The sequence below is a fragment of the Neofelis nebulosa genome, chromosome 9, assembly GCF_028018385.1.
Source record: "Neofelis nebulosa isolate mNeoNeb1 chromosome 9, mNeoNeb1.pri, whole genome shotgun sequence".
Lineage (NCBI taxonomy): Eukaryota > Metazoa > Chordata > Mammalia > Carnivora > Felidae > Neofelis > Neofelis nebulosa.
Genome location: NC_080790.1, coordinates 21,013,827 through 21,026,248, shown reverse-complemented (window position 1 = coordinate 21,026,248; position 12,422 = coordinate 21,013,827). Strand labels below are relative to the sequence as shown.

At 38.3% G+C, this 12,422-nt stretch overlaps 1 protein-coding gene across 1 annotated transcript in view; it reads left to right on the top strand.

Annotated features, from left to right (window-relative positions):
* Window positions 1-12,422, top strand: part of HADHA (hydroxyacyl-CoA dehydrogenase trifunctional multienzyme complex subunit alpha) — a 48,835-nt gene that overhangs the window by 6,978 nt on the left and 29,435 nt on the right. Inside the window, exons 2-7 of the mRNA XM_058682758.1 lie at window positions 2,002-2,043; window positions 2,137-2,207; window positions 3,478-3,611; window positions 6,273-6,411; window positions 7,339-7,458; window positions 10,247-10,349. Coding sequence (XP_058538741.1) covers window positions 2,002-2,043; window positions 2,137-2,207; window positions 3,478-3,611; window positions 6,273-6,411; window positions 7,339-7,458; window positions 10,247-10,349 — 609 coding nt within the window. The remainder of the gene's footprint in view (window positions 1-2,001; window positions 2,044-2,136; window positions 2,208-3,477; window positions 3,612-6,272; window positions 6,412-7,338; window positions 7,459-10,246; window positions 10,350-12,422) is intronic.

The following is a 12,422-nucleotide window of genomic DNA, read 5'->3' as shown; positions in this document are numbered from 1 at the left end:
TTTTGAAGTGGTTTAATATGGTTTGAAGTGACATGTGGTCTGAAGTGCAGCATGAATATGAAAGAGAAAGGAAGAAAGAGCAAGGTGTTTTTAAAGAAGTTTGGAAGTTGTAACTAACAGATATGGACCCAGTGCTGACCTCCAGAATAGCTTGGTTACTACTTAGAGCAAGACGTTTGTATGAGAGCAGGGCAAAGGTGACCCTTCAGTGCTAGAAAGGAGTTAGAGTAATGCCCAGAACAAACTGAATTTTTGCGTAGGAATTTCCCAGTGTTCCTTACTTTCGATCTGTAGTCCAGTTTGAAAGACCCCCTGTCGGGACTCCTCTCGTGATGACTTGTGCTCAGTATGTCATCTCATCAGTGTTATGCAGGAGAGCGTGAAGTAGTGAAGTGACTAGGAAAAAAGGAGAAGAGGAACTGGTCTGTGTCATCCCCAGGGTAGGAATATCCTTGGTGGAGTGCAATATGGACCTGTTCAGTTGGAAATTCTTAAAAGAGTATGACTGGACTATTCCATAAATGGCCACTAGTGCCCGTTGATTTCACTTTTTTTTTTTAAAGTTTTTGCTTGAATTTTGTTTGAGTTTATTTTCTTATTTTATTTTTATTTTAACTTATTTAAGTTTAGCTAACATACAGTGTAATATTAGTTTCAGGTGTACAATATAGTGATTCAGCACTTCCATACAAGTACATTCCTTAATCCCCATCACCTATTTAACCCATTCTCCCACTTACCCCCTTTTGGTAACCATCAGTTCTCTGTAATTAAGAATCTGTTTCTTGGTTTGCCTCTCTCTTTTTTTCCCTTTGCTCATTTGTTTCGTTTGTTAAATCCCACATATGAGTGAAATCATGCAGTATTTGTCTTTCTCTGACTTATTTTGCTTAGCATAGTACTCTCTGGCTGCAACCGTATGGTTGCAGATGGCAAGGTTGCATTCTTTTTTAGGGCTAATATTCCATTCTATATAATTTTACTTTGGATCATTTCTCCATAAAAATACAAGAGGATGTGGGGTCAGTTGAGCGTCCAACTCTTGATTTCGGCTCAGGTCATGATTCCAGGATCATGGGATCTAGCCCCGTGTCAGGCTCCGTGCTGTGCATGGAGCCTACTTGGAATTCTTTCCTATTGCTGCTCTAACAGATTCCCACAAATTCAGTGTCTGAAGCAATACAAATTTATTATGTATGTCAGAAACGAGTCTCATTGGGCTAAAATCAGAGGTGTTGCCAGGGCTGTGTTCATTCAGGATGCTCTTTGTTCATTCTGGAGAAGTCATTTCCTTGTCTTTCCTAGCTTCCAAGGCCACCTGTATTCCTTGACTTCTTCAAAGCCCGCAAAGTAGGGCTAAGTTCTCATGTTGCCATCTACCTGGTATTCTTTGACTCTCTCTTCTTTGAGATTAAATTGGGCCCGTCTGGATAATCCGGGCTACTCTCCCTATGTTTGGGTCAATTTTAATTCCATTCATACCTATGATTTCCTTTGCCGTATAACCTAACATATTTACAGTTTCTGGGACCTGGACATCTTTTTTTTTTTAATGTTTGTTTATTTTTGAGCAAGAGAGAGAGGGAACACGCACGCAAACGAGGAAGGGGCAGAGAGAGAAGATCGGAAGTGGGCTGTGCACTGACAGCAGAGAGCCCAATGTGGGGCTCGAACTCGTGAACCATGAGATCATGCCCTGAGCAGAAGTTGGATGCTTAACCGACCGAGCCACCCAGGTGCCCCAGGGACCTGGACATCTTTGAGAGGGGATTCTTCTACCTACCACATTTAATATCTAAATAATTTTATAAGCTGATAATTAAAATGAAAAAGGTATGGTAGTAGTCACAATCATGGTCCAGAATACATTAATCTCATTTTGTTTTTTTGTGGTTATAAATTCCAGCTTTGTTATATTTAGCAGGTACTACAGAAACTCTTAATTTTGTAATTGAATTTGAATCAAAATAGTAATTAAATTTGAATACCTTTTTCTTGCAGGTTATACCTGCCGCAACTTTTCAGCATCCTCTGCTTTGCTAAGTAAGTTTAATTTCTTGTCGACATGCTTACATTGCTTTTTAGATTTGTTTAGCAATAAACATGTTTACGAATAAATTATCCTTCTCTTTTTAGCCAGAACCCATATTAACTATGGAGTCAAAGGGGATGTGGCTGTTGTTCGAATTAACTCACCCAATTCAAAGGTACCTAATTTAACTTGCTGCAGTCTATGTCTACTAACTACATTCATGAATCCAGTGCTAAATAAGAAAGAAAGAAAAATCCACCAGTCTGACAGTAGTCTTATATGAATTTGTAGTTGTAATAGTTTGACAGATTGCTCAAAGGAATACAGTTTTCTGGAGCAGAGGTCCTTGACTAAGAATTCCTTCTAGTTGACCTTAAGTGTCAGGTTAACATCAAGGATTAGTGAAATTAGCCTTCTGTTACTGTGTAGAATATGGAGGTGATTTACTAGATAAGAACCAAAGCACATGCTCTGTTTAGGAGTCAGAACTCACCTATCCATCTTAACTACCAGGTTGTTAAACAGGCTTTCTTCATTACCTGCCCACTGTAGTCATTATTCCTAGAAAATTGCCTGGGTTAAATGTGGGTGTTAAGATTCCTGAGGAACTGGAATGACAGTGCAGTTCACATGTTGGAAGTCAAGTTCTGTTCTAAGTGGAGCCTCATTTGTTTTTGGCAACTTCAACAAAGCATTAATCCAGTCTTTGCCAAGAAGACCTCTGTTGCAGGAGCTTATGCTTTTCCCCCATCTAAAATGGGTGTCAAGTTTTGTTATTAGAGGTCTAGAGGGAACAGCAGTACCTAGATGGAGGCAATTAACAACTATCACAAATTAAGGAAAACAAGAGCCAATCTTCTTCACTAGAGTAAATTTTGGTGCCCACTGACCAATGATTCAAACTTAAGCTATTTTTTCCGAATTTTCTAAGTTGAGCATTTTTTCTGAACACAAAACAACACATGCCTACAGTGGGAAGTTTTAAAGCTATAAAGAAGAAAATAACAAATCATTCATACTACAAACCCAAAGATAACCACTTTTAACATTTAATCTAGTTTCAACAAATAATATTTACAAAGTAAAATCATACTATAGGTCTAATTTTGAGTTCTTTTATTCTTAATGTTATACAAACTTTTCCATACCAACAAATTCCATAGACTTATTTGTAGCCTGCATATGTTTTGAACTCTTTAAGAGTATGACCCTGAGTTCCTTCTTTGAGTAGATCTATTTTTAAAGGGAGGTTGCTTATGGTTGGCCAAAGCTGAATAGAAAACTACTGGGTTTAGATTTTTTTCCCCCCTGCCTCTCTTGCTTCTAACAATATATTTCTGCTGGATAAACAAATTTCCTACGATCAAAATAGCATTTCATGGTGATTTGCACATCTGGTACTTCAGATTTAAACCCTTAGATTTATATGTATTTCCCTTTGGCAGGTAAATACACTGAGCAGAGAACTGCAATCAGAGTTCATAGAAGTAATGAATGAAATCTGGGCTAATGATCAAATCAGAAGTGCCGTCCTTATCTCATCAAAGCCAGGCTGCTTTATTGCAGGTGCTGACATCAAGTAAGTTTTCAGAAATTTGAAGTCACCTTTGATCTTGGCTAATAGTATGTTTCTTAGGCCTAATCATTCCTCCATTTAAAAGGAGACAGAAGTAAATTCTCTGAAAGTTGTCTTTTTAAAAATTATTTACACAAATGTGTTAAAGTTGGTAAAAAAAAAAAAGGGGGGGGGGCTTGTTGCTTAAACCATGTGAGACTAACCTTTCCTTAAAGAAGCTGAAAGCAGTTCTAAGAAAAATATTTGAGTAGAATAAAAAAATACTATAAAATTAAGCTAACAATGTGGTGCCCCTCTTTTTTTTTTTTTTTTTTTTTTTAACCCAACAGACCATTAAATATTTAAAAGTTTGAAAATACCATGTTAACAAGGACTTGGAGAAATGAGACAGTTAATATATTACTAGTAGGAATGCCAGTTGGTACAGCAACTTTGGAAAACATTTTGGCAGCATTTAATAAAATTGAAAATGCATGTATCATATAATTCAGTGATATTCTTCTAGCTATACATGCTAGAGAAATCCCACCCTTTGTTTTTAAGGACCCATTTATGAGGATGTTCAGCCCTGTGTAGTTAAAATAATGAAGAATTTAAAGCAATTAAGTGTCAGTCCGTAGGGAAGTGGATAAGTAAACTGTGGTATTTTTACATGATAAAATACTACAAAATGATTCAAAGGAATTAACTAGATCCACAACATTAATGTTAAAACTTAAAGACATAATGTTAAGTTTAAAAAAAAAAAGCAAGTTGTAGAATGTTCTATACAGTATGTAGTTTATGTAAACATTTTAATATTTTTTCTTAAGTTTATTTATTTTGAGAGAGAGAATCCCAAGCACTGACAGTGCAGAGCCTGATGCAGGGCTCGAACTCAATGAACCGTGGAGATCATGGCCTGAGCTAAAATCAAGAGTTGGAAGCTTAACCAACTGAGCCACCCAGGCGCCCTACTTTATGTAAACATTTTAAAATCACACATAAAATGTCTTATGTTATTTATGGATACAAATGTGTCGTTGGTCTGGAAGGATACACTGCAGACATTCGAAAATGGTTGTTTCAGGGTAAATGAAGTGACTGTTAAAAACTTGAGTTTGTCAGAGTGAACTTTAGTGATGCAGCTAATATTGTTATTTTTTAATGGTAAGATTTATGCATATATAATTTGTTTACAGTTCTTTAAAGCATTTATAAGGACTCTGTCTCTCAAAAATAAACACTAAAAAAATTTTTTTTTTAAAAACGGGCGCCTGGGTACTCAGTCGGTTAAGCGTCCGACTTTGGCCCATGTCATGATCTCACAGTGTGTGAGTTCAAGCCCACATCGGGCTCTGTGCTGACAGCTCAGAGCCTGGAGCCTGCTTCGGATTCTGTGTCTCCCTCTCTCTCTGCCCCTCTCCTGCTCGCACTCTGTCTCTCAAAAATAAATAAACATTAAAAAAAAATTTTAAAGCATTTATAAGCAGGTGAGATGCTTAGTGTTAGTTTAATGGCTTAAAATGTTAACAGTTGTTAATTCTGTCAAAATATGAGTATTTGTTATATTATTCTTTGTACCTTATACAACGATAGCCAGCATTATAGGCTGAGTAATTTGTACCTAAGGTGTCTGTATAGTTTCAAACCTTGCTCCACATTGTGTACTTTTTTTGTTTATGCATAGTAATTAAGAATTTATAAATATTTAATGTGTATTTCTTAGAAAAAGCAAAATTATCTGTATCAAGTGCTTTTTATTCTAGCTCAGTTATTTGAGCCTAGCAAGACACTGATGTCTCAGGGCGCCTGGTTGGCTCAGTCGGTTAAGCGTCCGACTTCAGCTCAGGTCATGATCTCATAGTCTGGGAGTTCGAGCCCCGCGTCGGGCCCTGTGCTGACAGCTCAGAGCCTGGAGCCTGTTTCAGATTCTGTGTGTCCTTCTCTCTCTCTCCCCCTCCCCTGCTCATGCTCTCTTTCTGTCTCAAAAATAAATAAAAACATTGAAAAAAAAAAAAAAAGACATGGATGTCTCACTAAGCTACCTGGCTGTAGCTTTCTGTATCCATGGGAAAATACTTGCAGCTTCTGTGAAGCAAGCTGAGCAGCTCCCAGTATATAAAATGACAAAAACTTGTTATCTTTGACCAAACATACAAAATTCACAGTTTAAATGTTCTCAAGACCAAAGTAACAAGTGAAACAAACTGAAATGAAAGGACATTGAATGCAACATTAGTGTGGTGAATCTTTTTTAATCATTAGGAGATCTAAAAACAATTTGAAAGCGTTTTTTTTCCACTGTCATTTTGATTAGCGTTGAATCTGAGGTTTACTTATAGTGAACATGTTTAATGTGATAGGAAAATATTTACCAGAAGATGATTTTTTGCATGTACAGAGTTTTGTAATCTAATGATTTTTTTAATAGAAAATAAAATTTTGCAACATGTTTTGTTTCGTGTTCTCTGGATCCGGAAATCAAACATTCTTTATGGAGAGATGATGTAGCTGATATTAGTGCTATCTGAGGCAAAACCATTCTTAAACTTCTGAGTATTTGAAGATTCACTATCAAGTATTGACATATGATAGGGTAAGGATACAGTGGATGATATATTGAACCAAAGTACGGTATAATTTCATCTTTGTTTCTTTTCTCTGTTTTCTTGTTTGCTGCAGCATGTTAGCCTCTTGTAAGAGCGCAGAAGAGGTAATGCAGCTATCGCAGGAAGGCCAGAGAATGTTTGAGAAACTTGAGAAGTCCACAAAGCCTATTGTGGCTGCCATCAGTGGATCCTGCTTAGGAGGAGGACTTGAGGTATAGATTTATTCCAAAGTCTTTGAGACACTGTTGAGCATGTTGGTGGGAATTACAAGCTGCTAACCTGTAGGCTACTGTTTTGCCTGCAAAAAGTTCTTGGAGGAGAATCAGCTTTTTAGTCATCCTCATGGCACAGAGCAAGTAAACCAAAGTGTGATGTATTCATTTTTATAAGTTTAGAAGTTTTGAACTAGATCTCTAAGGTCTCTTTCAGTTCCAAAAACCTGGTTCAGGTTTGCAGGGCAAAGATTCAGAAGTGTGATTCATGCTCTTGAGCTACTGAAGTCTAGAGGAGACACACAGAGCATAATATGTGTGTAAGTGCTTTGTAAATAGTAAAGATGGTGAATAATGTCAGATCTGAGAAGAGATGCTTACTAGACTGGAGCATGTAGGAAAAGAGAGGGAAAAATAAAATAACATTTATTGAGCATTTATCACATGCTGAGCTTTGCGATAAACACTTTGATATATATTAATTAAGGAAACATATGCCTGGTCCTAAAAGACAAAATCATTCCACCTATGGGTATGGTATGAGCAAAGACAAAGGTAAGCAAAACCTATTAGGACATCATAAGTAGGCCTGCTTGATTGAAAAGGAGGGTCTCTAGATGGTACAGGCCTTCTTAACTTGGCATGCAATGGACATGGTGTGTGCACTTTTCTATTGAGAGCTTCCATAGCTTTCAGCAGATTTTTAGGGAGATCCGCAACCCCCCAAAAAAGGTTAATAAGTTAAGGGGAAAGTATGAAATAAGGCTAGAAAGAGAAATTATAGAAAGCATCAAATGCCAGCCTAGTGAATTTCCATTTATTCTGTGGGCACATTCCTGCATTAAGTAATCTTTAGACCCTCACATAACCTAAGGTTTTATAAATTTACATTTTCTAACATTCTGATTTTCTTTCATTTGTTTGAAGCTTGCCATTTCCTGCCAATACAGAATAGCCACAAAAGATAGGAAAACAGTATTAGGTAGCCCTGAAGTCTTGCTGGGGATCTTACCAGGAGCAGGAGGCACACAAAGGCTGCCCAAAATGGTGAGTATAAGCCCCCTTGTGACCTTTAGAACCTCATTACCTATAGGCTCCTTTAGATCTATTTCCTCTGGTACAAAAGGCGCAACGTGGGTATTCATTGTAGAATTTAGAACCAAAATAAAATATGAGTGTATAGGATCCACAACAAATTTTAGGGGCACCTGGGTGGCTCAGTCAGTTAAGCATCCAGCTTTGGCTCAGGTCATGATTTCCTGGTTTGTAAGTTCAAAGCCCCATGTCGGGCTTTGCACTGACAATGTGGAACCTGCTTGGGAGTCTCTCTCTCCCTCTCTCTGCCCCAACCGATTCTCTCTGCCCCAACCCCTTCTCTCTGCCCCTTTCCCACTTGTGTGTATGTGTGCACAAATAAACTTTAAAAAAAATAACAAATTTTATTCCTGGTGTTTAGTTTTTCAATTCCACTTTTTATTTTTTTAATTCCTTGATCAAAATGATTGATCAAGGGGGCACCTGGCTGACTCAGTCGGTTCAGCATCCAACTCTTGATTTTGGCTCAGGTCATAATTTCACAGTTCACGGGATTGAACCCGCATCAGGCTTGCTTGAGATTCTCTCTCTCCCTCTCTCTGCCCCTCCCCTGCTTATGCACGTGCTCTCTCTCAAAATAAATAAATAATAACATTTTTAAAACTTAAAAAAAATTTTTTTAATTATTTATTTATTTGATCAAGGTTCTTTGTTAGTCTCTGAGGAAGTATAAAGATAAATAAGATATATGTTTGTCTTTCTGGAACTTACAGTTTTTTAAAGATTTTATTTATTTTTTACCTTTTTACCTTTTTTCTTTTACCTTTTTAAAGATTTTTTTAAGATTTTTTTTTTTTTAAGTTTATTTATTTTGAGAGAGAGCATAGGCAGGGAGGGGCAAAGAGAGAGGGGGGCAGAAGATCTGAAGTGGGCTCTGTCCTGACAGCAAAGACCCCGATGTGGGACTCAACAGACTCACGAACTGTGAGATCATGACCTGAGCTGAAGTCAGATACTTAACTGGCTGAGCCACCCAGGCGCCTAAGATTTTATTTTTAAGTGATCTCTATACCCATGAAGGGGTTTAAATTTCCAGCCCCAGAATCAAGAGTTGCATGCTCTACCGACTAAGCCAGTCCAGTGCCCTTTGAGCTTACGGTTTACTTTGTTCCTTCTGTGCACAGTACCATTTTACCGGTTTTTCAAATCCAAGGGTCATATTTCATGATAAATATAAGAGGCAGCCCTTTCTCCTGACTTGGATGATCTCATTGCTGTATTCTGTAGAACCAGCAGCCAACCAGACTTCTGAATTCTTAAGGAGAAGGGAAGCATATCAGACCTGGAGGCCGCAGAGCAATCTTAATACCCGACTTCCGGGCCCGCTGAGCCTTACAGCTTTGGGCACCATTGACTGCTCAGTGAAAACAAGGCTCCGCAGAAATACTCTTTGTAGGGAAGTTGATATCAGCTGGGCACAGAAAAATGGGAAGATTTATGGCTGATAATAAGTGTGTATTCCTTTACTGAAATTTTCAAGAGAATTTATTGAAAGAATGGATATGGGTATAGAAAATACTGCTGAGTTTCTTTTGTTGTTTAATTGGTATTTGAATGTTGCTAGAAACCATTCTTCTAGTAACTGCATAAGAAGCCCTGGCTGAGTTTTGTTTTTAAGCCTAAAATGCTTTTTACATTTTTTTAAGTGTGTATTTATTTTGAAAGAAAGAGAGAAAGTGTGCACAAGCAGGGGAAGGGCAGAGAGAGAGGAAGAGAATCTCATGCAGCTCCATGCTGTCAGGGCAGAGTCCAACATGAGGCTCAGTACCCTAAACTGTGAGATTGTGATCTGAGCTGAAATCAAGAGTCGAACATTCAACCAACTGAGCTGCCCAGGCATCCATTTAAGCCTAAAGTTCTTTATCGAAGACATTATCAAAACTACCAGGTTTCTCGGGGCTCAGTCGGTTGAGCGTCCGACTTCAGCTCAGGTCACGATCTTGTGGTCTGTGAGTTGGAGCCCCGCGTCAGGCTCTGGGCTGATGGCCCAGAGCCTGGAGCCTGCTTCAGATTCTGTGTCTCCCTCTCTCTCTGCCCCTCCCCCGTTCATGCTCTGTCTCTCTCTGTCTCAAAAATAAATAAATGTTAAAAAAAAAATTAAAAAAAAAAAAAAAAAAACTACCAGGTTTCTCAACCTCCACTAGTTCCAATAAAGGAATTTTAAGTATCGGGGCACGTGGCTGGCTCAGTCAGCTAAGCATCCGGCTTCAGCTCAGGTCATGATCTCGCAGTTCGTGAGTTCGAGCCCCACGTTGGGCTCTGTGCTGACAGCTCAGAGCCTGGAGCCTGTTTCTGATTCTGTCTGTCTCTCTCTCTCTCTCTCTCTCTCTCTCTCTCTCTCTCTGTTCCTCCCCTGCTCATGCTCTGTCTCTCTTTCTAAAAAATAAAGATTTAAAAAAAAAAAAAGGAATTTTAAGTATTATATAAATGACATAATATGTAAGTGCAGAATTTTAGGAAACGTGAAATTATTTCTCCACCTTATCTATTTCATAAGACAGAAATCTTAACATTTGAATTAAAAGAAGAAATACAGACATTTTAGCTTCCACTGGAGGTGTCTAATCCCAAAGTTACCTAAAACGTGTATTGGTGTGTCAAAATTAACTGATTGGTAGATAGCATAGAAATCTGGTTTGATTTTTCTCATTTTAATATTTGCTCAGTTGAATGAATTGTAAACTGTAATTGTCACTCTCATATTTTTTCCCCTGTACTCTGATCCTTGCTTGCATGTTAGGTGGGTGTGCCTGCTGCTTTTGACATGATGTTGACTGGTAGAAACATTCGTGCAGACAGAGCAAAGAAAATGGGACTAGTTGACCAATTGGTGGAACCCCTGGGTAAGTGGTAGCGTGCCTCAGAGTTGGGCCTTATGAATTTATTTGTTAAAGAGTTAATGTCTTGAATATTGGTTAGAGTAAAATTCATACTCTTAAGAAATGAGTCATTCTGAAGAGTAAAGTTTTCTAAGTATAGCTAATACTAAATCATTTCCAACATCACCCCAACTTCTTGTTTTATTTTATAAATTGCACATCAAGAGTACAGAATTGAATCAAGTCATTATTTTTGGTTCTTAAATTACCTGTATCATTATTCATAAAAACCTTCCTTCAGTTTTATGCATCTGTTTTAATACTACAATAAACATGTATGAAACAACCTGAGGATATTAACAGCAGTTGACATCTACAATGTGCCACTTCCTCCATACAGCATCTTTTCCTCCTCTGACCCAAGGAAACCACTATTCCACATTGTGTGTTTGTCACTGTCTTGCATTTCTTAAAAATCAGCATTACTGAGGGACACCTGGGTGGCTCAGTCAGTTAAGCATCCAACTCTTGATTTCAGCTCGGGTCATAATCTCGTGGTCGTGGTTGTGGTCATAAGAGCAAGCCTTGTGTCGGGCTCCACACTGGGTGGAGCCTGCCTGAGGTACTCTGTCTCTCTGCCCCTCTCCCTCCTGTGCATGTGCACTTTCTCTCTTTAAAAAAAAAACAACAACAGCATTATTGAGATGTTATTTATGTAACAATAAATTTACCAATTTTTAATGTACACTTTGAGTTTTGACAAGTGTATATAGCTGTGTAAACACTACCCCAATCATATAATAGAATGTTTTTAGTATATAGCTTTTTGTGTCTTCTCTGATTTAGCTTAATGTTTTTGAGATTCATCCGAGTTGTCACACATATCAACAATTCCTTCCCATTGCTCAACGTTATGCCATTGTATAGATATACCATAATTTGTTTATCCGTTCAATAAATGATGGAAATTAAGTGTTTCCAATTTGGGGCCGTTCAAAATAAAGCTGCTGTGAACATTCATCCACAAGTCTTTACGTGGATGTATACTTCATTTCTCTTGGACAAATACCAAAGCGTACATTGGCTGGATCATATGATAGATGTGTGTTTAGCTTTTAAGAAACTGTCAAACTGTTTTCTCAAAGTGGTTATACCATTTTGCATTCCTACCAGCAGTGTATGAGAGTTCTAGTTACCAACCACTTTGCAAGGTCAGTCTTTTTAATTTTAGAGCTTTTTCTTTTCTTTTTTTTTTTTTAATTTTTTTTTTTTTTTAACGTTTATTTATTTTTGAGACAGAGAGAGACAGAGCATGAACAGGGGAGGAGCAGAGAGAGAGGGAGACACAGAATCTGAAACAGGCTCCAGGCTCTGAACTGTCAGCACAGAGCCCAACGCGGGGCTCGAACTCACGGACTGTGAGATCATGACCTGAGCCGAAGTCGGAAGCTTAACCGACCAAGCCACCCAGGCGCCCCTCTTTTTTTTTTTTAAGAGAGAGAGCGAGCGCGAGCATGAGCAGGGGAGGGGCAGAGTGAGAGAGACTGAATCTTAAGCTAAGTGTAGAGCCCAATGCGGGGCTCAATCTCACAACCACGAGATCATGACCTGAACTGAAATTAAGAGTTGGATGCTAGGCACCCCTAATTTTAGACCTTCCAATAGAAGTGTAGTAATATCTCATTGTGGTTTTAATTTATATTACTCTAATGACCAGAGTCATTAAGTTTCTTTCATGTGTTTATATGCCTTCTGTATATATTCTGGTAAAGTGTCTGTTGAGATGTCTTGCCCATTTTGATTGAGTTTTTCTTTTTGAGGTTTTTTTTTAATGTTTTTTAAATTTATTTTTGAGAGAGACAGAGTGTGAGCAGGACACAGAATCTGAAATAGGCTCCAGGCTCTGAGCTGTCAGCACAGAGCTCGATGCGGGGCTCAAACTCGTGAACTGTGAGATCATAACCTGAGCCGAAGTCAGCCATTTAACCGACTGAGCCACCCAGGTGCCCCCTCTTATTATTGAGGTTTTGGAGTTCTTTTTATTAGGATACAAGTCCTTTGTGAGATCCGCAAATATTTTCTCCCTGTCTGCAGCTT